This window comes from Atractosteus spatula, chromosome 7 (assembly GCF_055471065.1).
Source record: "Atractosteus spatula isolate fAtrSpa1 chromosome 7, fAtrSpa1.hap1, whole genome shotgun sequence".
NCBI classification, from domain to species: Eukaryota; Metazoa; Chordata; class Actinopteri; order Semionotiformes; family Lepisosteidae; genus Atractosteus; species Atractosteus spatula.
The window spans coordinates 12435967-12463953 of record NC_142712.1 but is presented as its reverse complement, the minus strand read 5'-3'; the positions used below and the strand labels follow the sequence as shown (position 1 = coordinate 12463953).

Genomic DNA, 27987 nt, shown 5'->3' with positions numbered 1-27987 from the left:
CGTTGCTGTTTTCTTTTAGCCAATGCTATAAAGTCGTAATGCATATCATTTCATCTGCTAAATCCTCCTCGTATTTCCCAGAGTCTGGTTCTTTGTCACTGTAGCCAGTGGCAAAGTCTTGGAGCTCGTAATCTCTTCTGCTTAAAATGGGGAACATCTCTCCATTGGCTCCATTCACACTGCCGTTGAGAAGATTGCTAGCAGCGCTTTCCATTTCATCTATAGTCATGTCACAAGCGTCTGCAATCTCGTGTTTTGTTGCAGAGACAAACTTTGGGTCTTTTGCATACCTTCCCAGTCCTTCCGATATTAATACCTGAAAGAGGTAGTTGTGGTTTACTCTCAAGCTCTTTTTTTCACAATTAATAATGCATAATGTTTCCATCAGTTCCGCAATATTTAAACAAGGCGGACAGATTTACATTTCGATTGTTTTATCATATGAATCGTTTGGAATTTTCCATGCAAAAGTTGGCTTTATTTCACTTACCGCCTCAACCAAGCTGGTCGCACTCCCTCTCTTTTCATGATACTTGTGTCTGAACTCAGCAGGGACTTTTAAGTTTGCTGGTGTGTATATCCTGTGTGAGTAATCGGGGTCATCGGTGTACCAGGAGCTCCTGTGCACTGATGAATGACTGCTGCTGATATTGTCTCTAGCATTGGGCCTGTCCACATGGATCAGGGGCGTGTAATTGGGAGAGCGGTCCTTGCTGGTGGGCGTGGCGGGGGGCGTGGCCCAGGAGCGCGTGGAACGTGTTGGGGAGAGCCTCTGAGCCCTGTTGGAGTCCAGACCTGCCACAGCCATCACCTATGTACCAGTGAAGATATAACACAAAGCACAGCATCACCAAACATGATGCTTCAAGGCATTTTGAGACCCATACAGTGACTCCTATTCCAAAACTTTATGATGCACTACATTAAGAATGCACCACCTCTCTTTCATTTTGCTTTAAGCCAGCTCTGATGAAGAGCCACAGGAGAACAGGTTTGCCTTCTAACACACAGAAACATGTGTACCTGGTGCTGCATCAGATGGAGTGGGAGTGCTGTGCGCTGGTGGAACGCAGGAGACAGTGGGATATCATCCTGACTGCTTTGTCTTCGCAGACACTCAAAATTGAATGAAGGTCTTCGATTTGCTGATTGTTTAAAAAAAGAAAATGAAGATGGTTTTTTTGCTATGTTTTCATTGCGGTTAGACAATCCTAAGCTCTTAAATGTCTCTAGCATGTATACGTCGTAAACACTGTACTCAGTCTCAACACATTATCAGTACACACAACTTATTGATTGCCACCTTTGTTTGTCATGTAGATAACTATATATATATATTGTATGGAAACTCTTGGCTTTGCACTTTCAGACAAACCTACATTTTCACATTTGTAATGAGCCTGTGAGAGATTATAGTACCTATATTACAGCAAGTCAGAATAAGATTTGAAAGGAAACAACAGCACAATAAAAACGTTTTCTTGAAAACCCATCCAAACCCGTCCAAAAATCACTAAAGATTTTTCGGGATGTTGGAAAACCCTACTGTTCACAAAAGAAATAACAGAGTGCCTCAGACACACAAATATCTTTTTATGCTAAAATCTTCATGAAAAGAAAACTCAGGTTTTGGCTATTCACAATCAGGAGACTTGCGTTCCTGCATACCTTAAACTGTAATTCAGATATTATAACAAAAATATAACAATAATGAAAAAGCAACTTTACAATGCATTACAGTATATATTCATCCTGGAGGAGAAACTTTGTTCTGGAGGGAGGCAATCCTTACAGTTTTACAGATAATCTAAAACCTCTGTTATGGTTAAAAACCAAAAACAAAAAACTTGTTAGAGCTCAGTAACAGAAAGCATTACGAAATGAAAATCACAAGAATCTAAGAATCAGACTTGTGCACATTTATATATGAATATGAAAGAAAAGGAAAGACACCTCTTTGCACAGAAGGAGATGAGGAGGTCTAGAACAATCTACACTGACCATGCTGTTGAAACAAATACCCCAGCCTCTTTCAAGGAAACATGGAACGATCAATTATCATCCTTTTCACTTCCAATTTCCATCAGCTGAGACAGCAGGCCCAGTGCCGGCACTGAAACAGGAAATCTCCACTCACCTTGGGGTGTAGGAGGAAGCAGACACCTCTTTGGAGACCTACGAGACTCATGATAGATTGGTTGTTCATCATCGTCATAGTAACCATAGGGGTGATGGTAGCCTTTAGGTGTTTCATAGTCAAGGTCACTGGTATAATATCTATCATAGTATTCATTGTAAGACCTCCTGGAGGAATGAAGATGCAGAGAGGATAAACTTTTTAAACACTGTATGTTTACAAATGTTTAGCTTTACATTTTGTAGCTCTGTAAAACACACACATACATATATACAAATTATCTACAGTCTACAAAGAGGTGCACCTCTGCAGGTAAGTCTAAAATCCCCCAAAATAAAGGATACGCTCAACTGCATAATTAAGACGCAAACACCCTGTACATACACTTGCTAGTAGGCACAAATCCAAGCCAAAAGTTCTGGTGAGAAAGAAACTCATTGTGCCCTGTGGTTATAAGAATTGGGGATGGGCACCCATTGCATTACCTGTCTCCAGAAAGCATATTGTCATCTTCATAAAATTCCTCTCCGCTGTAGTACTCCCCGGAGTAACGATCCTCCTCATAGTAGTCGCTCCCTGAGGGATCTTCTCTCCGGATTGTAGGGAAAGGCCCCTCTCCAGAGTCTGATCTGCATGTGCAAGGTGTCGCAGGTGAAATCTGCACTTACGCTTGGGTAAAAGGGCTATGACACCTGTCAATAGGCAGGCATAATCAAGCCTCTTACTGTTAACTGACTCAGGCAGTTCTAAATAACTGTAATATGCTTAATATTAAAAGGTAAAGAACAAATTATTAGTCTGACTGTCCTCTGCAACTCTTCTGGGTAACAGGTGTTCATGATCTTTTTTTAGTACAGTAACTGTAAGCACTGATAAAAATAAAACATGCATTCAAGAAGTCCATCTGAATAGAGAGTAGGGTCTATACACTTTACAAAGCTTAGGACACTGGTTAGGGATACAATCCTTTCATGTCAATTCTTCAAGTGCATGTCATAGGAATAAGAACAATATAAAGAAACATTAGTTTGACCAGAAAAAGGAACACGTAAGATTTGTCTATCTACCTACCAGGGAGGATGCAATGAAGAAGTCCCAACCACTAGCTATTCCACTAAATTAAAAAAAATCTATGGATACAGTATGTTCTACAGTGGACATACCTAATATAGGTTTCATAGTAGCGGGTCCTATCCCAGAAGGCAAAGAAATGGTTGAGAGAAAGTATTTTGGTTAGGTAATCAAGGAAGGAAGATGAAAAAAAGGTACAATGCAACATATATATTATACAGTATATGAAAAATATACAGTATTCTTATATATGCTTTTTCATTTGGAAAGGGTTACATGCATGTATGTGAGAGCAAGATGCCTGGACAGCAGTCATAGAGTGAAGTGGATTTCACCTTAATCATGCAAGGCAGGACTGAGAGACATTTCTTTAATGTGGCCACAGAAACCATTTACAATATAGCTGATCAATGCATGTCTCACTTAGGTAAAACCCTGGTTAAATACTGTGAGAAGATTATTAACATTTTCTGTAAAAATTAAATACAAGAAAGAATTGATGTTAACCATGTATTTGCTAATCGGTTAGCTCATGACTGAGCATTATGAAGTATTACAATAATACAAGGAAATATGTTGTAGCTGCCTCATTATATAACAAGCAGGGGGTAATACTTCAGCACTTTCATTGGAAGAAAAAGCTATTAAGTCTACAGTATGTGCTCAACTGTAAATAACCTTCACAGTAAATTACAAATTCTTCTGGCTTTACACTAAAGGCGGAGCGGTGGCTCTATGGCTCAGGATCTGCGCCTGTGGCTGGAAGGTTGCTGGTTCGTTTTCCACAACCGGCAGAGGAATCTTACTAAGTTTGGCCCTTGAGCAAGGCCCTTCACCCCAACTGCTCCAGGGGTGCCGTATAAATGGCTGACCCTGCGCTCTGACCCCAAGCTTCTCTCCCTGTCTGTGTGTCATGGAGAGCAAGCTGGGGTCTGCGAAAAGACAAATTCCTAATGCAAGAAATTGTATATGGCCAATGAAGTGATCTTATCTTATCTAAAAGAACAATTATTTCCACTATCAGTGCCAGGAAAGAAATTCCCTTCATGTATGGAGGCTTCTAATAATAGTCAAATTGGTAATGAAAAGATGAGTGCAGTTGTTTGAAAATGATTTTTTTCTTGAATAAAAGCTTATTGTTGTCCCCCCTTCCACATACAACCATGACCAAAAAAACACCCTTCTTTAAAAACCCATCAATCAACGGAGCCCTTTCTGTATCTTCTGTAACAAGGTTAAAACAATCAGCCACTATAAACCACAGCCTTACATTTTATACGAGTATGTGGTACTTCTTGATTGTGGTCTGGATTCTATGGGCATAATATTGACAGAACACTGCAGGGATAGGGTAGGGCAGAGACCGGTGGAGAAAACAGTCCCCACCTTCAAGTGCAGCCAGGAAAAGACATGATCAGGATGGAAAAGCATGTCTCTGAGGATGGGTGTGTGTAACAGTACCCTGGTCATCTAAATGCATCCAGCATTTGTGAGCAGGGATTAACAACAGCAGGCAATATCTAATTGAGGTGTGCAGGGGGAAAATGCTATGTCTTTTTAAGTGGGGTTTCCTAGTGTTTCTTGCAATTCTTAAAGCAACATAACGAGCAGACAGATTTCCATTAAACTTTTTCCCATTTCTTACCTTTTGACGCTTGGTTTCCTGTGCTTCTCATACACATCTACCTTGAAGTAAGAAGCATGGGCAGGGCATCCATTAGCAGAGGTATGATCGTAGTACCGGTGCCCAGAGTGCTTTCCGTTAGGAATGGTGGACACATTGGCATTGTTGAGATTGGCATTGGTGGACTTTGGTGACTTTGAGAACGAGTTGTGGTTGCGATGGTTGTGGGGCAGGGAGTTTCCAGTTCTGCTGTATTTGCTGTGGTCCGCTGGTGGGCGGTTTGCAGGGGTCTGGATCTGCAGGGGGCGCTGTGTGGCGTTAGTCTGCTGAACAGAGCTTCTACTTTCACCATTGACGTGATTCACATGATTGCCAAAGAGGCCACCGTTCCTCTGCAAACAAATGTGCAAGTGAATATGCTGACAAATACAAAATCCTAAGTCTTAGTGCGCACATTTATACAGGTTCTGTTTTTCCCACAAATGAGTGACCTCACCTTTTTGTGTCAATTTTTTAAAAATTCGATATTGTTTTTTTTCTGTTGTTCAATTTGTTACCACTAAAGTGATCAGTGTTTACAAAATGCCTTCTCCCACTATTAAAATGTAAATATATTTCCAACATATCTGATTATATGTTTATTAATGCAATGATTTACTGATATATATGCAGAATGTATCTGACTTTATGAATGCTGAAAATTTTCATTAAGTGAATGTGAAATTCTGGTGTTCACGAAGAATCAGTTGCTGAGCCCTGCAAGTCAAACTGAGAGACATAATGTGATGTTACAATTTTGCAGCCATTTCCCTGAGTGACCCACCTCATCAAATGTCTCACTCAAACGTTCATGTACATAAGCAAACAGTGCAAATAAAATGAAACTAGAAGGGACACAATGTCCCAGAGATCACAAGAGAGAACTCCACTGTCCTATCTTTCCAATTCAGCCTAAATGCTGAGACATAACAAATATATTGATTTGTAAGTTGAATACATTAAATTCTCTTTGGAAAAGAAAATCTGCTGTAAATATTGTCCATGGTCCAATGTACTGTATAGTATGATTTTAAAATGAGACATGCAATAAGGTAAAATGAAATGATGAATTATGCACGCATGCTTGATCAAATTGAACTGCTACTTAAGCACTTGGTATTAGTGGATATGATTAAAACTATAATGGTACAGGCAATGAAACTTAATTTCAATGCAGTCTGTAATTGCTCTGGAGCAAAGTCAGCCAGTTCAATTAAAAAAAAAAGAGTTATATGTATAACTGGGGTTCTTCATATTTCCAGTTTTGCTCTCACCATTGCTTTTTTGCTGCATGAAACTATTAAAATTGAATGGTTACCCTATAAATATCCTCGTCCTCGTCAGGATTAACTTCTACAACCTCCTCATCTTGCAGGTCACATGATATTGCTCGGCGAATTTCGGGCCCAATATCATGTAGTGTTCGGAGTCCGGCCTGCAACGATGATAAGAAAAGTTCTTAGAATCCCAGGTGTACGGTAGTATTTCCCAGGGTACTGTAGTGACCCAGAAGCAGTGTACCAAATCGCACTGAAAAGCATGTTATATGGGAAGATTCAATACAAAAATGACAGTTCTTGAATTTCAGGTTGAATCGCCAGCTTCAACTGTAAATGACCTTCGGGAATAACAGCACAGCTGTCGCAAGAATTAAGATTTGTTTTTGATGGCATATACAGTCTGCAAGCATTGAAAATATTTGCTGGTCATAGGTTATGATGTGTTACAAACATTCCAAAGAATCATACAAAGGCTTTCTGAGCAGATGGCAAGAGAAATTCACACGTCTTGACAATTGGCTGTGCTATCCAGGATGAGAACTCTGAGTCAGCCTGAGTTGTTTCATCATGATATTAAAGTTGAGAGTCCATTTTGCATGACACATCTCATGATTAGTCACTTCTTTCAGAGCTGAAGGATGGGCTGCTTAGTCCTCAGTTTGGCTGTGTGTGTTTGATTCAGGGATTCAGTGATGAAGGGTAGACGGGGCACAGACTTCAACAACTATATATAACTAACCCTGACACACATCCGTTAAAACTACAGCACAACATCTTCCGATATGAAATACGAGTGAATTTCTGAATGTAAGAACTTCTAATCTTAAATTTAAACTTAAATTAGGTTCCCAAGTGGTGCAGTTTGAGAGCTAAAACTCCTTTTCTAGTTTGACCTGAAGTATTGCTTAAACACTATCAATATCATTCAAAGACATTTTGGAACAGTGCAATCATGATATTATTTCTAACAGCTGCTGATTTAACCCACTGCAGCACTTGAATCCAAGTTTCTAGTCTGCCATCCTGCTGAAATTAGGGGCCTCTGAATCCAGGATATATGGGAACTAAAACGGTTTTCTGTGTTTTGATGGCTTGCAAGGTAGTGGATCCAATAATAAAAAATGACCCAACATAATTCAATTAGATAAGTCTAGCCAATGACAGTGAATGTACAAAGGAATCTTCTGCGAATCAATATTCAACTGAAAAAGAAGTCCATTTAGGTTTTTTATTCATGCCTTTTCTATTGACACCCACTTGGTCTGACTGAGATTTTATTGAATGAAGTGCTTTAACTCTTATTCTGAACTAACCCTGGGTGTACTTCCACTGAAACACAGATACGGTATGTGGATGGTACCCTCTATCATCAAAGATAACGGTCAGCAAAAACAATCGAGCTTTTCATGGTTGCTTCAAAGATTACAGGAAAGGCCGATACTTGAAATGCAATGTAATTTTTGCAGCTGTTATTAAGAAAAGCTGGGAGGCTTACTTGTTTTGAAATACTGTATTGAACTTTCAAAGGAACACAATTGGGATTTGCTAAGATCTTGGCAATGCATAATAAAGATGTAAAATGTAAACAGTATGATGAATTTATGGGCATTGCAATCACCATGACTCAGAAGTTTCTTCCCTTCCATTTGCAATGCTTAGACAATATGCATGGCTTGTCATTCATTAATGTTAAAATAAAAAATAGAAAAGTAATTTTAAGAACATATGGGCATTGCAAAAATCATGTTAAAGGACTATAAACATAAATCTGTTTATAAGTTTCAGCAAATGATGTTAGCTGAAGGATTTTTAAACATGTCAAATCATGAATATGAGCTGAATTCAAAATACAAGGTTATTTAATGTAAACATGTTAAACAATGCAATTGAAAAATCCCCAGTGAGGACAGATTCATATGTTCTTCAGAGAATTAAAGAAATCTGCCTGTTCTTTACAGAGTGAATTGCTTATAGCCTAACAAGGAATAACAGATTTAATTACCAGCAGTTCTTTCTAGAACTCCTGCTGGTATAATATACTTTATAACATACTTTAGGTTGTCAACAACATATTTTTTGCAGTAAGATTGAGAGGGCTGTTGTTAGATACAATTTAAATTGGATTATTCTCATGTTAAAAAACATAGGTACAGGGGGACTTTGTATCTTATTCTAATAAGAAACCCAGGGTCACAAGAGGAAAGAATTTTGTATCATAAATTACTGGAATGTATAAATGAAATTGCACACATTTAAAGTGCATTTACTTTATTCTGAAAGCATGTTTTTCCATGTATTGCAATCCACTGTGTGTTTTGTGAAAATGTACTGTAGTTATCTCATTAACGCAGTGGAAATGTAAATAGTTGTGTGTTTCGCACATAAAATACACCACAATTAACCAGAGAGTCACCTAAAACCTACTGTACATAGGTTGAGTAACAAAAAAGAGAGGGACTTTCTATTTAATAATAATAGTAATAATAGAAAATATTCTGTAAATAGAATCACATAACATGTTATCCACATAAACATTCTTACATTTTAAATAAACGATATATTGCATTGATTGGTACCACTGACGAGTATAAATATCAAGGCTTCTCCCAGGCATGAATGTATTCTGAATCAGTGTCAAGGATCCTCCCCCACTAAACTGGACAGTCACAATTTCTACAGGTTCCTCCTGTTTTTTTTCTCTCTACTTTTCATACCGCAAACGTTACCTTGCAAAATTAAGACTTTGATAAATACAAATCCTATCAAAAAAAAAACCCTGCACTTTCAGTACATACTGTACTTTACAAATCTATTCTTTTTAAGGCTAAAGGTCAAGAATATCATTCTTAGCATTCATATCGGTCATACCACAAAGCAAGTATATTCTTTTCATAAAGGTACTGTAAGCCTTCAAACATTTGCATTTGGATTTCACAATTTTCTGTCTTTTCACTGTAGGTTTCATCTACGAGTACAGTTTCCTTTAAGAACAAACCACACAGGCCAATTACCAGCACACAAACAAGACAACACAACATGAGACCTACACTGTAGCAGTGAATGTAAGAGATGTAGCACTCCAAGGGCAGTCCAATGGACCTGTTCTTCTGGGTCGACTTGTTGCTAGTCAGAGGTGGAAACATTGATCTCGAATGCATTGTGCTGTAGACATCCAAAGAGCTGCTCTTTGTCAAATTCGCATTTTCAGCTAACTGAATGCCAGTGTGCGCACTGCTCAGGCGTCTCCAGCCCAATTACAGTGTGTCGAGTGACACATTAACCCCTGAGAGCTTTTCTCAACTGCACTCAAGGAATTTAAAAAATCCTTTAAATGTAATAGCCCTATCTTTTTAAGATTTTTTACTAAGGGTAAGAGACTTCCAATCTATTTTTCATCTTTAAAATACCTTTTGGCACAGAAATAATATGGTTACTATTATGTGCTTTTTCAGTTTGAACACTTGCTTGCTGCTGAGTTGTTTCTGAATAGAATTAATAATGCTTATACATCTGTCAGTTATCATTAGAGCTTTTCCAGTGAGCTATTCATAAAATAGACAGAGGGAATGTAGCTTCAGAATCCTGCTATTTAAACAATTGCATGTAAGTTAATCAAGCTAGAATGCAATAATTAAAGCTTATGTCACACAGAATGGCATCCCACTCTTAATCTATTAATTAAATAAAATTTTACCACATGAAATTGACTCAACATTGTCAATAATAGTTCAGGTGGGGAGCTGCGTCAGCATGCGTAGGCTGCAAAGGAACAAGTAATAGGTTCATTCCATGCTGAAAAGAGAAGAAAGAAAACACAACGTTTCAGCCGTGGAGCCTTCTTCAGGTGTGAGGAAGAAGGCTTCACACCTGAAGAAGGCTCCACAGCCGAAATGTTGTGTTTTCTTTCTTCTCTTTTCAAAATGGAATAAACCTATTAATTGTCAATAATATTTTAATGTGCAATTTCCAACTACATTCTCATCTAATCAATCCTTTGAATTTCCTCACTAAAATGCGCTTAATGTTACAGTTCTGCTCTTCCAATTGGCTAAATTTAAATCCCGTCTACTTGTATAAGGTTTTCACTGGCAATAACAGTAAGACAATGAGCCTGGAAGCATGCTCCTCAAACAGTGACCTGCCTTTATTCTGTATAAGAACATAAGAATGAATGCTTAAAAACCAGCAGAGGTTATCAAGCCCATTAGCTTGTGTGGCTGCTAGTAGCTAATTTATCTGGGAAAAAAAAATTGACATAGCTGGGCAGCTGGTGCCAGACCCACAATCCTTTGCATAAAAGCACTTCCTGTTCTCAGCTCTGAATGCACTATTTCTAATTTTTGCATAAGTCCTCAGGTTCGTGTTTCGATATTGGTTCTGAAGAAGTCCAGAGGACAGACTTAGCCAATGCCCATGAGGATTGTAAATACCTGAATCACATCTCCTCATACTCTCTGTTCAAGACTGAAAAGATTCCATTATTTCAGCCCGTAACATTCCTCTAAACTTGAGGAACTCTTCATGTGTTTCTTCATAGAGATCACCACAATATTTCTTACTCTGGAGGTGATTTTGCTCTGATTTTAGAACCGGTGAGGCCTTTGGCCCTTTGGTCATTCAAAAACAATCTTGAAGATTTGTAATAATTTCATTATAAAATTCAGGAGAAAAAACAAAGTTAAGCAAGTGACTTAACATACAGTACATTTGCTTCTTAATTATATATTTGAAGTCCACAAAGGCATTGCCAGGCAACGGCCAAACAGAATTAAAACTTCTACAAAAAGGGAGCATTTTTGGCAAAGGTTATTATTCAAATCTATTATGCAGAAGTCAACACCTAATTAGAATTTGTAAAGGGCTAATTTGTTCATTGCTTTAAAAACTACAAGCTGCATGTCCATGATAATTAATGTATAAGGAATTAAACCCTCTATCATTTATTCAGAGGATATGAGCTTCTTTTATTTCATTCTCAAAACTTCAAGGAGATGTAAAATGAAGAAGGTAAAAACTGGCTTTATATTCATGTCATTCCATTTGTCATTATAGACTATACAGTATTTTCTTAAGCTTCTTTGCTTTTTTTCAGATTAGCATTTGTGTGAAACCATGATATTTACTCTTCCTAATATAAAATACTAAAACTCCTACATATAGTATCTCACAATCACAAGACATCCTTTAAATTTTCCACCATTGTGGAAATTATGGACAAAGAGAGGACTATCATAAAACATGTATATGATTTAAAAGGTTAAGAATATTTCCATTGGAGTAAAAATTTGTCCAGTTTGGTAAAGAGAAAAGTGTTGAATGAATAAGGAAATCACACTGAATTTAGGATCCAGAGCAGAAGGAGCACAGTAAAGGAATGACATATTCGAAGCAACACGTATCCCCTACAAATTGTAAGCAAATTTATTGCTTTCATTTTCTAATTTAAAATTCAAATAGAGAAATTACTTTAGGCTGCAGGCAGAGAGAGAGAAAAAAAGGTATCAAATATATTGTATCTGCCCTCTTTGTAAAATGACATTAAAAAGCAAAGTTTATTTTAAATGCAAGTATACGGGACGTCTGTTGAAACAGGCAAACATTACAGGAGACTGCCTGGTGATTGAAAATTGATTTATGAAAAATATACTTGAACTTCAAGCATATGTTTTTAAAACATATATATATATACTGTGTAAATGACAGTATATCAAGGGAAACACATGGAAGGTACAAGATGTCTGAGTGATCCGGAATTGTCCTGTGGGGCCTTGAATGAGTGTGGTGTTAGATATGTACTTGCAGGTGATGCAGGGAGATCTGTTGCAGGGGAAAGTGCCTGCTGTGGATGGTTGCTGATGGCAGTCAAGGGAGCTGTGAACAAGAATACCCAGCCATCTACATTGGGGAAACAGGAAGGAGACTCGGAGACCGCTTCAGAGAACACGTCAGGGCTGTGAAGATTAAAGATTACTCCAAGCCCATAGTTTCTCATTTCATCTCTGACGGCCGTCATCAAACTGATCTCTCTTATCTCTGTTCTCAAAGTAGGGTTTCTTAACTCCATTAACAGAAAGACATCAGAAACAAAAATTATCCTGAAACGATTCACACCTTCACCTTCTCTCAACGACAGACTTGTTTTCTTCCAATTCTCTCTCTTCATTTGTAGGTTTCATTTCACACCTCTCCTCACCTCTCTCCACTTTGCACCACCTGAGTGGCCTCTCTGCCTCTCCACTACTCCCACCTCCTCCTCTCTCCTGGCTTTTGTTTTCCCATGCAATATTATATTTGGTTTCTGCCAAATACCCGAAGAAGGCTCCACAGCCGAAAAGTTGTGTTTTCTTTCTTCTCTTTTCAGCATGGAATAAACCTATTGCTTGTTCCTTATCTGAGTGTTGTTTTCTTTGAAAGGAAACTTTCTCCTGACATACTGAACTCCAAAAAATAACTAAAGAAATTTGTTTTCATTTGTCCATTTGTTAAAATCATTTGTTATTTTTACAGTAGAGAAAGAGATCAAAGGCACCAACAGACAATTTATTGTGATTCATGTGTTCAAATATTTTTGGTCAGGTTGTACTTTCTAGTAAAGTGCAGGCATTGGTAAGTTTTGTTAGTGTCACACAGATTAAATTAAAATTATTCTCCAGTACTAGAACCTACAGACCACAGATCACAGTGTTAGCCCAGCTGGAAAGAATCTTTAACACTCCCTGTCTTATCAGCTAGCCCTTTACAAAGTTTATTTTTCATAAAAGCAACAGATTGTGACATATTCTGCCTAATCTATCTCAAGTCTATCTGGCTTCTACAGTCATCTAACTTATTTTCAGGGAAAAAGGAGCAGCATCCGTTTCAACCAGTTTCTCACATCTTCTGAGAACCCATGAGCCGAAACCACAAGAATTAAATTAATCAAGTGAATAATTAACTTGAAAACCCTTTCAAGTCAGCTTTCAACCTTTAAAACATAGCGAAACATGCCAAAAAAAAATCCCAGCTGAAGCAAACTTACCTGCAAAGCGATGGTGGTGTTCTTCGAAGGATGTTTTCCCACTAGGCCTTGTTCTTTGCGTTTCTTGAATTTCCTAAAGTAGTCCTGTATCAGGAAGGTGGCATAGAACTTCCCCACGGTTACCTCATCATCTAAATGAACAGACCACACAAATCCCTCCTCTGTCAGCAAAGTGCACTCACAGGGCTAATACGCTAACTTTCTACGTTGGTACATTGGAGATGCCCGCAGTGAAGACCTTCAGTCTGCGGGTCATCGGCAAGGTAGAAACTTTATGATTTGGTGTAAGAGATACAGTGTTCCAGCCATCCTCTTCCTATGACACACTAGTGCTCGCTATGGTGTGTGACCTGGGTACTAAAGGCTCAGAAAACCGTTAAAAGAATGATGTTTCCCTTGTGTGAACTTTTGAACTCGTTTAGCAATTATCATAGAAAAAGTCTAATTTCGGTACCTTAAAAGCATACACAATTCATTATGTTCCATAGATTTATAACTCTAATTGTAACTCAGTAACGGCATACTAAATAATTAAATCAGGGATACATCAAAGAACAGCAGACAGATTTTGGAGCAAGACACAATCAAATTGGAAAAGAGGCAGGTAAATCTACATACAAGACAATGGGATTTAAAATGATAGAATGTTTTGAATAGAATATCAAAGAGGTAATACATGGTCTGGTTCACTTCCAAAGGAAAATGTGAGGTGTAACAAACACACTCAAGTTGACAGAACTATGCATTGTAAAGTGGAGTCGACTCCAGACTTCTAATTATATATATTTACATATAACACACATTTGGTACTGACATCATTTATCTCAATCTTAGGATTTCATTTATTTATATTGCTGGGCTATTTGATTATTTATCTCTATCACAAAAGATTCACATTCACTAAAGCCCATTACTTTAACCCACAAACAAAAAAAACCCCAGACATATTTGTCTACCATATTAAAATTAAGCAACAAAGTAAATTGGAATTTCACACTGAAATTTATATATTGCACCTAATAAACCTAATAAAAGTGCAAAAAAGTAAATGTGCCTTCCATATCACTAGTCTGCTATTGGACTGCCTACTCGATCTTCTAAAAAAACACCTTTACAGACATTTTGCCTTTGCCAAATGTAGTTGCCAAATGTAGTAGTTTAAGGTACTGTTTCTGCTATTAGTAAAAAATATAAGTGTAAACATTTCTACAGTTAATTTCATTTGTGATTAAAGGTTTTCCATCAAATGAACTGATGTTGACAGGTTTGTCTTCAGGAATAAATTTGCTTCTGGCACAAAAAAAAAGTAATATGAGTTCCCAGATTTCAATTAGTGAATCTTATGGTCAACACAGTAATAGCAAGGCTAGTACTATATTTAAGTATTCATATATGCTGTGGTTTATGTGAGGCCAATATATAGACTGATGCTGAAATAATTAATATCTTCTGGTACCTCTGGTTCCTCCAAAACTAAGGGATGTCATGATATGTGTCTTAACTTTAAACTTCACAAAATAAATTGAATGATTTGTTTTCATACAAGAAAGAAGTTGTAGATAGTACACATCTGCGTGTCTGAGTAGCTAGTATAACCCTATATACGATGGTTGTGCTGTGACAGTCAAGGGACACACGCTACCCCACCACTGAAATGTACAGTAAATGGCAAAAATATGGAAACACACTCACACGTTTTCTTCTAATACCTGCTTTCATTGGAGATTTATTATGGGTGGCTTGTATTCTAAGTGCTTTAGGTAAGTAAAATCACAACTCTTTGTAAACAAGAAAATGTCTTATTTTTATATATAATATTAAAAATACAACTAAAACCACTTCATAACATGTAAAATACAGTTATGAATTAAAACGTGTGTGGTTTCCATTCAGCTGTCTCTTACGTCCTTTTCATCAATGTACAGTAAGAGACAAGTCATAAACACAATTGTTAAAGTGCACTATTTCAAAGCAGTTAGATGAAAAAGCCAATAAAAGGGTTGTTATTCGGCAAGAATGAGAAATCAAAATAATTGTCACAGTCTTAACATAATGAGGACAATTTCTTTTTCTTTGGCATCAACAATGCAGTTTTTCACATAGTGTAGTCAGAATACCTACTGTAGAAGGCTGTTTGCCAAAGGCAGCCTTTTTTATGTGTGAAGAAATGACTGCTACATCACATTCAGGGTCACAGGAGAGCAAGAGCCCATCTAGGCAAATAATGGTCAAAAGGGACACACACACACACACACACACACACACACACACACACACACACACACACACACACACACACACACACACACACACTAGCAACAGGGCCAATTCCTTTCAGAAGCCAGTTAACCAACCTGTATGTCCTCGGACTGTGGGAGGAAAGCTTCAGTATGTGAACCAGGGAGAACATTCAAACTCCATGCAGATAGCACCCCAGGTCCAGAATTGAACCTAGGGACCCAGTGCTGCAAGGCTCTGCTAGCCGCAGAGAAACTGCTGTCCATTTCCATTAATACCGCAAGTCCAGAGTGACACAAAGGGATATCCATAATAAAGATTAAGAAGTTTCTTACTACAAAAAGCAACATCAAGTATTATTTGATAAAAGTACCAGTTCAGTAGTTTGAATTTGTGCTTTTACCTCTTACCTTCATTTCAGACATACTATTTTGGTAGATTCTGAGATCCAATATAATTGTCTAAAAACTACCTAGTACTATGGAATGACACTGAACTACCAGTTGAAAAGTTGTGACGTGACTTTGATTCCTTACATAGCTAAGCAAGTGTCTCTAACAACTGCACAAGCCACCAGCACTCTTAGGCAGAATGGCTGTGTATTCCATTGAATTGAGATTATGTATTTCAAACTTCCACTGAGACAGTTTAATACCTTTTAATGCTTTTAAATAGTTTAATACTTTGTGTTATAGATTTGACCAGAAAATATTTAAATCCTGACAATTCTGGCTTTACTGTGGCTGCTGTCAACCCCTGTTTACTTGTTTCAACAGCTGATGATGTTGTAGGTATGCAGGGTAATTTTGGAAACCATGGTTTCTTGGCACCATCCAGTGACTTGTGTCTCTAGTGACAGACTGTGAGACTGTGTGTTAGGAAAGCCAAGAGTTGTTGAAAATAACCAAAGCCTAAAGAGTCTGTTAGAGGTAGCTACTGTAGCCAACTTTGATGCATGGAATTGTGGAAATCTGAAAGAAGCTACATACTGAAGAAACATTGGTGGAGCCAATCTGTATCAAAAAACAGATGAATAAGATCCTCAAACCGGTTAACTACTAAAATCCAAATGAGCTACATAAGACACAAGAACAAGGCTGGACAGTCATGCTGTTTTCCAGAATGCATTGAGCACAGCGAAATAAACTCTGCTTCTCACTGTGCCACAGTAACTTTCATATACAGTATGTAATATGGACTTTGTACATTATTAATTCAGTATCTGTGCAACACTAAGAAAAAAAGTACTTGCATTTTGCTTTTTACAAAAAAAGAATGTTTAAAAAAAATTTGTAGGATAATAAATGCACTGCAGCATACATTACGTCAAGCAAAAAAACAACTAATACATCATTATGATTATTAAATCAACAAAAATAAATACATAAATAAATTAAAGATGCTGATTGCTTCAAGGGTTTGTGCTCTTTTAATCACAGGGGCTTTGTATCCCATTTGTAATGAAGAGTCCAGCATCCACAGATATCAGATTCACAGCCGTTCATGAACTGTTTCAAGCTCCCTGGATTGGGAAACTAGAGCTGAGTGATGCGGGCAAATGGATAGATGATCTTCTGATTTTTGTAAGTTTTATGCCATGAGAAACTCACCTACCAAAGCCTCTATGTCAATATTAGTCATAAATGCCATTGACCGTTCTAAATAATGTCCTGTAAAGAAGGCCTTGTATCTTCCATTTGATTATTTTCCCTATTAATATTAGTAAATGGTGTGTTGTAAAACCAGTTTTTCGAGGTATATAGTAATTTTCTGCTTGTTTCAGACAAAGTATTATGCTATAGTTTGTAAACAGTTTCCACTACAGTGTAGCTGGCATGCTGACGTGTTTTGTTGTCTTTTTACTATTTCATATTAACTTCAGGCTCTAGGAGGAGTTTGCTATCAAGCGTTCTACCAGAGAGTGCTGTCTGCTGCATCTCCCTGCCAAGCCCAAGTTACTTGCTTTGCTGCAGCCATCTTTTCTTTCATCTTGGCTGTCCCCTCTGTGCTTATTGGAGCCACAGCAGTGTCAACGGGTGTGTCACACACCTGCATTTTTTATTTTAATTCCATTCCCGTGTCCCTTTTTGTTTGGGATTTCACCTCTTTTAGATTTTAATGCTGGGTTGCTTTAAGTAAATGGAGACCTACTCAAATGCTCTCATCTATTAATAAGCCTAGCAATTCAGTTTCTTGGGAATTTTATTCATAATTTCAAGTAAAGAAATAATCTACAATTTGTGAAAGATTCTGCGAGAGTGAAAGTATACTATATCAATAGCAAATGGAACCATTTATAATCCTAAATTACTTATTGTGTCATTGTAAACACATTGTAAAGTGATCCAGGATGTATCATTGTTCCACTATCAACAGTGATGCTATAAGCACTATTATACAAGCCTTCCATACTAGTTAAATGAACAGTCAATACATTTGAACTACAGTATTGTGAACAAACATTTGTCTTTAGTATTATGTTTTAATGTACTGCAGCAATGTTTTTTATACATGTTAGAACTCATTGTAAAATCATCTCTGGCCTCATTTTATGGCTCTGTTTCAGACTGGAACCAGACGAGCTATGGCTTACCCACACCATTTGAGAGAGGTGAAGCCGCTAAGATTCTCCCCATCTCGCTGCAGCAGCTCTGTCCACCCTACATCTCCATCGCTGGTATCGGTGCCATCGCAGCAGCGGTGATGTCTTCAGTGGACTCTGTCATGCTGTCGTCTGCCTCCCTGTTCGCACGAAACATCTACAAGAACATCTTGAGAAAAACGGTGAGCCTTGTTACCTGCGATAAACATAAGGACAGTCTGTATTGGTGTCACACATGAGTATTTTACTCATTTGTTTTGTTGTTTCAATGTTATACCTCCAGGCTTCTGACGACGAAGAGGTGTGGGTGGTGAGAGTTTCTGTGCTCATCGTTGGGGTGTGCGGGACAGGCCTTGCCGTCACAGTGGACACTGTCTATGGATTCTGGCTGATAAGTGGAGATGTGACTTACACTGTGCTTTTCTCTCAGCTCATCTGCGTGTTGTATTTCCCCAGTACTAATAGTTATGGTGGGTTATTCAGAACCCTGGCAATGCTGCTTTCTTTAATCACCATCATGCTTGGCTCCTTCCTGGCATCATTGTTGTTCAACAGAGGTCTTCTGCCAGAAAGTTGGGATGTATTTCAAGTCAAGAACCACAATGATAAAATTCTCAGCATCAGCATCAGAAGATCACACTATGAGGAAACGTGTTTAGATGATAAACTAGCAGTTAGAAAAGGTAAAGACTCACCTGTTGAAAAGGAATTCTAGGAGACTTGTACAATATACATACTGTATATATATATACTGAGAACTATTAGGAATGCAACTAATGAGGGTTGGAACCAATAGCATGTAATGTCAAAATATACAGTACTTTAAGACTGACATGATTTATATCTTCAGTCTAAATTAAACAAAAACCCTATGGATTATGGTAATTACTTAACTATTGAGTGTTCTGTTATGGTTGTTAATGTATTCATAAAACAGCCCTTAACAGCAGGATGTATGAAGTTCAGTTTCTTGCAGCAGTCCCATCTAGATTATCAAAATGTATATTTTCTAAATTCTCACCATTCTAAATCTTTGTGTGACGTTGTTTCTTTTAAAATGTGTTATCCAAATTATTTTTTTTGTTGGTGTTTGATGGTGTAGGACTCTGGACAAAGTCATTGTTTCTAGCATGCTTTTGGTTTTCCTATTCGGTGTAAGAAAATGTGAATTTTTGGAAAACAAATGTACTGAGAGAAATTAAAAATGTAACAAATACTACTGGTTAAAATACTCATTTGTGGTGTTTTTTTAATGCTTCCTAGTGTCTATCATGTTGAGTTTCTTTCACTGTCATTCTGTTTTTTGGCATCCATAAATTCCTTTCTCTGAACTGAATTTTGATTGTGTTTTTAATTACTCTAAATCCAGATTAGGAAACCAGCAGGGGTCTCTGTTCATTAGAAGTTCATTTCTCTCCAACCTCCATTCAGTATTATTGCATCGTTTTCTACCATAAAAGAATTTAATCTTAGCTGAAAATTTGTGGGCACTAGATGGATTAAGCAGAGTACAGTATGTGAGAGTAAAGAACATTTGGATTTACTGTTTTCTGTTTCCCAACTTCATGAGAAAACACCTCATCTGGCACTGATTGTAAGTGTATGTCGGTTTAACTACAGAGTTTAAAGATTCACTGGTTATGTGATATACTATATCTAAGGTGGATAGCTGTGTCAGCATGCGTAGTTTGCAAAGGAACAATTAGTAGGTTTATTCCATACTGAAAAGAGAAGAGAGAAAGCACAATGTTTCAGCTGTGATGCCTTCTTCGGGTGCGAGGGCTTCACAGCCAAAACGTTGTGTTTTCTCTTTTCTCTTTTCAGCATGGAATAAACCTATTACTTGTTCTTCCATAGTATATCTAAGGTTAGAAATACTCTGTGCAAAACAGATCAGAGGAAATCCATGAGCAGAAAATAGTTTGTGGCCTATGCAAGGTACAGTATAGCATTTTGCTTATGTTTGAAGAGATGTGTTGCTTTTTTAATGTGGTTCTTTTTGTTTTCTAGAAGTATTTCTGAAAATGTAGCAGATTTTATTGTTCTGTGTGTGAGTAATGAATTTCCACACAACTGGCTACATAAAACAGATGTTTTCTGACAATAGGGAACTTACTGAAAATTAATTGGATCCTTGTAATATTTGAATAAATACTTTAGAAGACATTCACTTGTAGTGGAGAGGTTAATGCAATATTCTTACACCCAGCTCAGGTTATTTTATCTAATAAAGAATAGAAAGAAAAGGTTATGTGTAATTGGATAGCAGTGAGCATGGCTCAGGAAAGATGTCTCACCTAGCTGTTATACACGTTTGTAATTTCTTATTTGTTTATTATTGTAAACAATTTGGTGGTTCTTTCATTATAAGCATAGAAAAATATTCAGACACTCAGGTCATGGCTTGTGCTTAAATGAAAAGTTCTGATAGGAGAGTTTGAGGGTTTGAAATGAACAATGTGCAGTAAGAGGACTTAAGAAGGCAATACGACTTTAGGTCATACTGTAAATGCAAGACGGTAAAAATCAAATGCTTACAACCTTTGACCCAGTTACTGTAGTAATGCAGTCTCCTGAGCCAAAGAAAGTATTTAATTACACTATAGCTGTTCAAGAGCCGATTAATGCTGACTGTTAGGAAAAAAAAATATTTCATTGTAAGAGGAATAGTTTGAATCATTTGTGTTTTCAAGGAGCAACTTTAACTAAATATAATTAACCTCCTTACGCCCTGCCAAAACTGAACCAGAAGTAAGAATACTGACCGAAAAGCTCAAGGTATTGTGCGGTTGCTTTTCTTTCTGAAGAAAGACCACCAGATATTTGGTAAGACTCTTCTTTTGATTATTTTCATATCCTGTGAAAGGAGTTATACCATCAAATGAGATACGATTTTTATTGTTTAGAACAAACCAGTAATGGATACTGAAAAAAAGGTTTGGGTATTATTGTGTTTGTTATTGAATAAGAGACCAGAAATTTTAATTGACCTAATAATCCTAGCAAACGCTTTACTTCACAATACATTCATTTTCATAAACATGGGAGCAGAGCAGTCTTACGGTATGACACAGTTTTATTTTTGATGGAACCTTCATTCATAACAAGGGAGGAAATCATTTCAGTGACATATATTGTTTCCCTACATGAAAATGTATCCATCCTTTAGTTTTTATCCTTCATCAAGTTTTATTTGCATAAGTATAATTCAGTGCATAGTACTTTTTAGTAGGACATACTGTATTCAATTTATATACTGTATATATAGTTTTAAAGGTCTTGGGTGTGAAAGTCAGTCACATCAAATTGATAATTACCTTAACCGTCCATGTAGCCAAATGAGGCCTGTAAATTAACAGCAGTCTTTCTTCTACATTCACAGAGCTCCACTGTGTAGCGATGGGTGTCAATATCCCTGGTTTGGTGTCTGTGATCATATTTTATGTGTTGATTCTGGCCACTGGCATCTGGGCTTCAAGAAAGTCCAAGAGAGAAGGGAAGAAATGCACAGGAAATAAAAGCGAAGTCACCATGGTTGGTGGCCGAAACTTGAATGTTTGTGTTAGCATTTTCACAATGACTGGTAAGATTTACAGACTTGGTACTTTTTACATTTATTATCAGTAATAGATGAGAATTAGAATTGCTATCCGGACTGCCTCCTATCAAACTCCCTGATTGAGCTGACACAACAATTATCTTATTAAAATCAAACACGAGTACTGTATTTAAATGTGTTTTTGTTTGTCTGTTTAAGCAACATGGGTTGGAGGCGGCTTCATCCTGGGGACAGCTGAGATTATCTATCTCCCATCACAGGGCCTGGCTTGGGCTGTTGGGCTGGTTGGATACTCCCTGAGTTTGATAGTGGGTAAGAAATAATTGTTCACTTAATGACTTAAAATGTCATATGAAAAATACGATTCAAGATTCAATTGAAAGAAAAACGAATTAATGGTCTTAAATGGAAATGACAACTGAGTTAGAGGAAGAGTGAATTGACAATACCAAAAAGAAGGAAAGCTGTGACTGATACTGAGAATCAAATGAAACGTATCATTCTATGTGTTGTATGCATACAAGCTTTTAGAAAAATACATAATTTGATTGTTGGAAATTGATCCAGAGCACTGATGCTTGTTGTCTGAAATGCTCACAATCAGCAATGTCTAACCTAGTAAAGCATTGTGTCTAATCACAGGTCATCAATAATAGTCCACATTCTGGAAGATCATAAGTCATAACACCAAGACTGATAGGGTGGTTTAAGTATGATGGTCTGGGCAGAAGAATCTTGTCTGGACTCCACATGTTAGGAGTGATGGAACCCTGTCTGTATGGCGTCTCACTACCTGTGGGTTCAACCTCAGGCAGCATTACTGCAGGACAAACTTGTCCTCCTGCTGTTCATTTAATACTGGCTTCTTTTGCAACACAAGAATGTGATGCCCTTCTTTCTGGACTTTGGCCCTGTTGAACATCTATGGGATGAACTAGGATATTGTGTGGCACCTAGGGCTCAGAGACCAGAAGAAACCAGGCACATTCTTGTCCAGAAACTATGAGGAATGGAATAGAATTCTGCAACACAGCATCTGTAACCTGTAAAAGTTAATGTATCACAGATATACAGCTTGGATTCTTTCCAGTGGTAGCACTGCACAGTAGAAGCCTATGTCTTCCACAACAGACCCACTATTGGAAGAACCCCGTTGATGAGATGTTAATTGGCATAATACATTTCATGTCTGTTCAATTAAATTGTCAGTGCACCTTCTACTACAGAGTGTTCTTTTCCTGAAAACTTTGAGAGTTTGTTGCAGTTATAAATGATACATTTTCTTTGATGTTCCTTGCGCTGTTATAAAAGACACTTTCAGATGACAATGGGTTTATTGCTTGCAAAATGAGCTTGCAAATATGCTAATACTTAATTTCTTTTAGCTATAAAGAATAAATGTTTCTTCACCCAGCCTAAAAAATGACAGATCTTGAGTTTTTTTGCTGAATACAGTACAGAATACAGAATACAGTACAGAATACAGAATTTGCTGAATACAGTAGTCACAAAGTAAAAAAAAAATATGGTTGTTCATGAGCCAGTAACCTTTATTCATAAATTAGTGAACATATGGTTTATTATACAATCTATTCCAAGTCTTTCTAGTCCTGCAAACCACAGGTCATGCTAATACAGTGTACAACTAGAAATATCTGCTTGTAATATAAACTATGAATGTATCTTATCCAGGTGGAATTTTCTTTACCAAACCAATGAGAGGAAAGAATTATGTCACTATGATGGACCCATTCCAACTAAAGTACGGGAACAAACTGACAAGTATACTCTTTATTCCTGCATTGCTGGCAGACATATTCTGGGTAGCCTGTGTTCTGGCTGCTTTAGGTGGGTACGTTTAAAGAATTTTAACATTATAGTCTCTGGTACCAGGTTGGCTGAAGCAATATGCCACTATATGTGTTTTCTCAATCTGTATAAGAGAGGTATTGCAACATGCTTACCTACAAAACTGCTGAGCGATGACAAAGAAATAATGACAAAGAAACAGTACTTAACCTCAATATATTTCTCATGAAATGTATGAATTCTTTGCAGAGGACTTTCTTTTCATTCACATTTTCTCTGTTCCCCAGCTTTCTGCAAATAATTAAAAACAATCTTTTGAACTTGAGTGCATTAGTTAATTTCTAGAATGAAAAAAATAATAAAGGTCTTATCCTATTAGTTTTGTAACCAATTGTGACACCGCAACGCTGTTTAATGGCAATGTTTAATTTTTGTTTTATGTTGAAATTGAAAGGTAAAAATTAGTTTTCAGCACTAAAACACAGATATTCCAGATGAACAGTACCTCAAAATGCACTAGTGGAGATGGGACACTATTACCTTTGCTTCATTTCAGAAGACTGTTGCTGCTGTGTGTTTTAGCCAGTCAGCTAGTTCTGTGCAGTGTTTCTGGTGACTGAAGCTTTAGTGAAACATGAGCTGCAAGAGTAAAGGCAGGAATTGCATTAGAAGTCCTGGCTCCCTGGATTTCTTATTGCAAGAGGTCACAGACCTCTACAGATACAATTGCAATGGGGAGTTGTTTTGCATGTTGCTCTGCCTTTGAACCCTTGTTACCACAGTCACACCCAAAGTCTTGATTTTCAAAGAGTGAAAAATACATCTCATTAACCTCACACATAAGCACGACTGTGCTTTTCCATATAACTGTATTAAAAGGATCAGAGTGAGACAACTATTTGTTCTATTGTTGACTGTAATACTGTTAAGAAACGTGGTTTATAAAAATTGTATAATATGTGGCAATTTGCTGTTTATTATAACATCTAATATTTTTAATTAAATTTATTCCAGGAGGAACCATGAGTGTTATATTGGATATATCATCTTATTACTCTGTCATCATCTCAGCTGGTGTAGGTATATTATACACTCTACTGGGAGGCCTATACTCTGTAGCATACACTGATGTAATCCAACTCATCTTCATGCTTTTTAGTCTGGTAAGTAAAGGCTCATCTGACATTATTTGGGATTATTTGGAAAAGTTCACACAGTAAAACTGTAGAGTACCAGACAATAGTAAGCACAGCCCATACTGTAGGTTTGTAGGCACATGAGTCACTGCCTTGATCTATCACGTTAAGGTGATTGTACTTGCATATTGTGAATGTAGGAGAAGTACCAATCTAATTATGAATTAAAAAAAATACTTTCTGTCCTCCCTGCAATCAGTGGGTCATGTTATACTAATAAATTGAAGTTTACTCAGATGCACCAGTGACACAACCTGTCTCTATGTAGATCTTTTTTAGAAGCATATGGTAATTTACTGTGATCAGTCCCTCTGGACAAATAATCTAAGTAAATCTAACTACACAGGGTGATAACAAGTAATTTAAAAAATGTATTGTATGTTTTTGGAGGGGGTGTCATCTTACGTTTTTGCTTTGTTGAACTTGTCTCTTCTTACCAATTCCAGTGGCTTTGCGTCCCATTTACTCTTCTGAGCCCAGCATCTACTGACATTGCATACACAGCAGTGAATGAACTCTACCAATCTCCCTGGATAGGGAAAATTGAGCCGACAGAATTGGGGAGATGGCTGGATGATGTTTTGCTTGTGGTAATGTCAGATAGACAGATGAATCATCCATTCCAAGTGATTATATACTCTATTGGTGTGAGAATTCTTGATTGTCTTGATTTTGTTACCTGTAAAATAAGATGTTTACCTTGCCAGTGCAAAGTTTAGCTTGTTTTTCCAAGACCATTAATATGGCTACTCAATCGCTGACAGTTTCAATTCTTTTCCAGACTTTGGGAGGAATATGTTACCAAGCCTTTTATCAAAGGATCTTGGCAGTAGCTTCTACCACTCAGGCACAGGTCACATGCTATGTTGGATCAATCTTCTGCGTTGTCTTGGGCATTCCTTCTGTGATTATTGGGGCTGTAGCAGCTTCAACAGGTCAGAAATCCTTTGTTGCTTCTTTTGCCGGTTGCTTGTTTTGTCTTGATACAAATGAATTAGAACATTAGATCTTACTTTCCTTTCTGAAGAAAATAAACTGTCATCTTTCAATTAAGGTTAGACATTTTAATAATAATTGATGATGAAAACCTTATATAGACTGAATGACACTTGTGCCTAATGGTGTGATCTCAGGGTAATAAAACTAGACACGTTGATGGAGTCAACAGTGTGAATTACTGTTCAATAAAGTCAGGTTCTTCTTGAGGACAATGTGAGTTTCTTATGGTATCACTCCTTTGCTGTTTCAGACTGGAACCAGACCAGTTATGGTTTGCCCACACCATATGAGCGAGAACAAGCTGGTATGATTTTGCCCATTACCCTGCAGCATCTCTGTCCTTCCTACATTTCCATCGCAGGCATAGGGGCTATTGCTGCAGCAGTGATGTCATCCATAGACTCGGCCTTGCTTTCCTCTGCCTCCCTGTTTGCACGAAACATCTACAAGAACATCTTGAGAAAAAAAGTGAGGAACAGTTAAATAGATATGATTTAGCAAGTCATATTTTATAAAATTACTGTAGTAACTTAAAACACTCCATCTAGAGATGTAGTGCCTTGTAAAATATTCACACCATTCCAATGATGTCCCATTCTGTTGCTGACATATAAATTGTTTAATTCATAGAAGTGTTCTGTTTAAGTATTATAGATTATTGTTGATCCCATGCTAAAAATATCTTCTCCTCCCCTTCACAGGCATCTGAAAATGAAATAATGTGGGTGGTGAAGTTTTCAGTTCTTCTTTTTGGGTCAATTGGAATGAGTCTGGCAATGACAACCAACTCCGTCTTTGTGTTTTGGCTGCTCAGCGGAGATATGATGTATACTGTGGTTTGTGCCCAGCTTCTCTGTGTTCTCTTTGTCCCCAAGTCAAATGGTTATGGTGCCTGCGTGGGATTTGTGTTGGGACTGACGCTGAGGTGTCTAGCTGGGGAACCCGTCTTGAACATTGCCCCTGTGATTCACTTCCCTGGCTGCAGGCTTGTGGATGGCGTCTATGTGCAGTATTTCCCCTTCAGAACCGTCTCCATGCTGATCTCCTTTTTCAGCATTGTGATAGTTTCCTACCTGGCGTCCTTTCTGTTTAACAAAGGGCTCCTAAAGGAAAAGTGGGATATCTTTAATGTCAAGGAAAAGAGCAGCATCAATCTGAAAGATGTGGCACTGAATGAATTAACAGAAGAGAGTGTTCTTCACAATTGTCAGCCTTCTCCCGTCATCAGTAAAGAGGGCTCTGCTTGAGTTAGAAGACACCAATAATGCACACTTCTTAATGGAAGACAAAGATGATACATCACGTTTATGTCTACATACAGTACAGTAGGTCACTACTAGTTCATAAAAAATGTTTTGAAGGTTCCAGCATTTTGATTGAACAATGTTGTAGCAGACCAGCTGTAGTAAGAATAGTAGTTTCAGCTGATCTGTCACAAGAGGTTCTTATGGCTTCTATTGTCTGTATACAGTATGTTTACGAGTGGTGCATTGATTGTATAATTAGTTAATTGGTAAAGGACTGAGAGTCAAATTTTCCAAAGGGGTTAGAGTTAGGGTTAAAGCGACTCATAGTGGTAGGTGATATTGGGTTGTTGTTTGGTGAGTACAGAGGTCCTTTGTGATTTTCATGTGCTCATGCCTCACCAGCCTACTGTTTACACAGAAGCCTGGCACAAATATCTAACACTTTATAATACTGAAACTAAAAAGTACAGAAATAACTTCTCTTTCTTTGATCAAGATTTTTCTGAAAACCAATGGATGTGTCCAAATGATAAGGATTTTAAAAAAACGGATTAAAATCTGTATGAGAGAGAAAACAATAGTTGTAATCATTATTCAAATGGTGCAGTTCCTCCAGCTACCGATTAGAGTTGAGCTGAGGATTGAAGATATATTTTTTATTACTGCTTGCAGTTAATTTCAGAATTGTGTTTTGATAAACTGAACTTGAAGAATCTCTAACTGGGTTTCCATGCGCACTAGTTTTCTAACACTTGGTATTCAGAATACGGTATGCATTGTTGTAAACATAGTCACAATAAGATTATAAATGTTCCTGATGTACAATGCAGTAACTTCTCTGAGGCATTCCAAACTTGTCTTGTATGTAGGTATACCAGTTGTTCAAGTAATTATGTGACTGAGACTAACATGACAACATTCTTTGAAATGGACACATTCCAGTATGCCCCGACAGTGAAGCATGCCAAGCAAGCTGTTCCTTTTTACTGGAAAGCAGTTTGTGTTCAAATTATTGTTTTAAAACAGTGCAACATGGCTTGTTGAACCCAGAATAGGTGGGCTGAAAACAGAAACATTCTGTCTGGATCATTTTGAACATTTGGATGTGGCTGTTTGACATGATGCTCAGAGCATTTGCTTCCTATTTCTCACTTACAGTACATGTGTG

At 37.4% G+C, this 27987-nt stretch overlaps 2 protein-coding genes and 1 pseudogene across 2 annotated transcripts; 2 read left to right on the top strand and 1 right to left on the bottom strand.

The window, feature by feature from the left end:
• The window catches only part of LOC148830483 (high affinity choline transporter 1-like), a 33844-nt pseudogene extending 15120 nt beyond the window's left edge, over nt 1-18724 (top strand).
• Nucleotides 26-14656, bottom strand: LOC148830484 (voltage-dependent L-type calcium channel subunit alpha-1D-like). The gene is made up of 9 exons (XM_088920394.1): nt 14626-14656; nt 13170-13300; nt 6190-6306; nt 4854-5224; nt 2623-2766; nt 2138-2304; nt 1024-1145; nt 491-811; nt 26-316 (listed from the first exon to the last, which is right to left on the bottom strand). The coding sequence occupies exons 1-9, from the start codon at nt 14654-14656 to the stop codon at nt 26-28; spliced, it is 1695 nt and encodes a 564-aa protein (XP_088776520.1).
• A 2040-nt stretch (nt 18725-20764) lies between the features above and the next one.
• On the top strand, nt 20765-27390 carry LOC148830482 (high-affinity choline transporter 1-like). The gene is made up of 9 exons (XM_088920843.1): nt 20765-20835; nt 21392-21592; nt 21767-21880; nt 23261-23416; nt 24392-24540; nt 25020-25220; nt 25355-25508; nt 25823-26040; nt 26274-27390. The coding sequence occupies exons 2-9, from the start codon at nt 21409-21411 to the stop codon at nt 26817-26819; spliced, it is 1722 nt and encodes a 573-aa protein (XP_088776969.1). The 5' UTR covers nt 20765-20835; nt 21392-21408; the 3' UTR covers nt 26820-27390.
• The last annotated feature ends 597 nt before the right edge of the window (nt 27391-27987 follow it).

Coding starts and splice junctions, on each gene's coding strand:
- LOC148830484 (XM_088920394.1), bottom strand. CDS start 14,656: ATGACATCCCTTAGTTTTGGAGGAACCAGAG. Junction 6,307..13,169: donor ACACCACCATCGCTTTGCAG/GTAAGTTTGCTT, acceptor TCATCGTTGCAG/GCCGGACTCCGAACACTACA. Junction 317..490: donor CGACCAGCTTGGTTGAGGCG/GTAAGTGAAATA, acceptor TACCTCTTTCAG/GTATTAATATCGGAAGGACT.
- LOC148830482 (XM_088920843.1), top strand. CDS start 21,409: ATGGGTGTCAATATCCCTGGTTTGGTGTCTGTGATCATATTTTATGTG. Junction 21,881..23,260: donor CTCCCTGAGTTTGATAGTGG/GTAAGAAATAAT, acceptor TATCTTATCCAG/GTGGAATTTTCTTTACCAAA. Junction 25,221..25,354: donor TGATTATATACTCTATTGGT/GTGAGAATTCTT, acceptor ATTCTTTTCCAG/ACTTTGGGAGGAATATGTTA.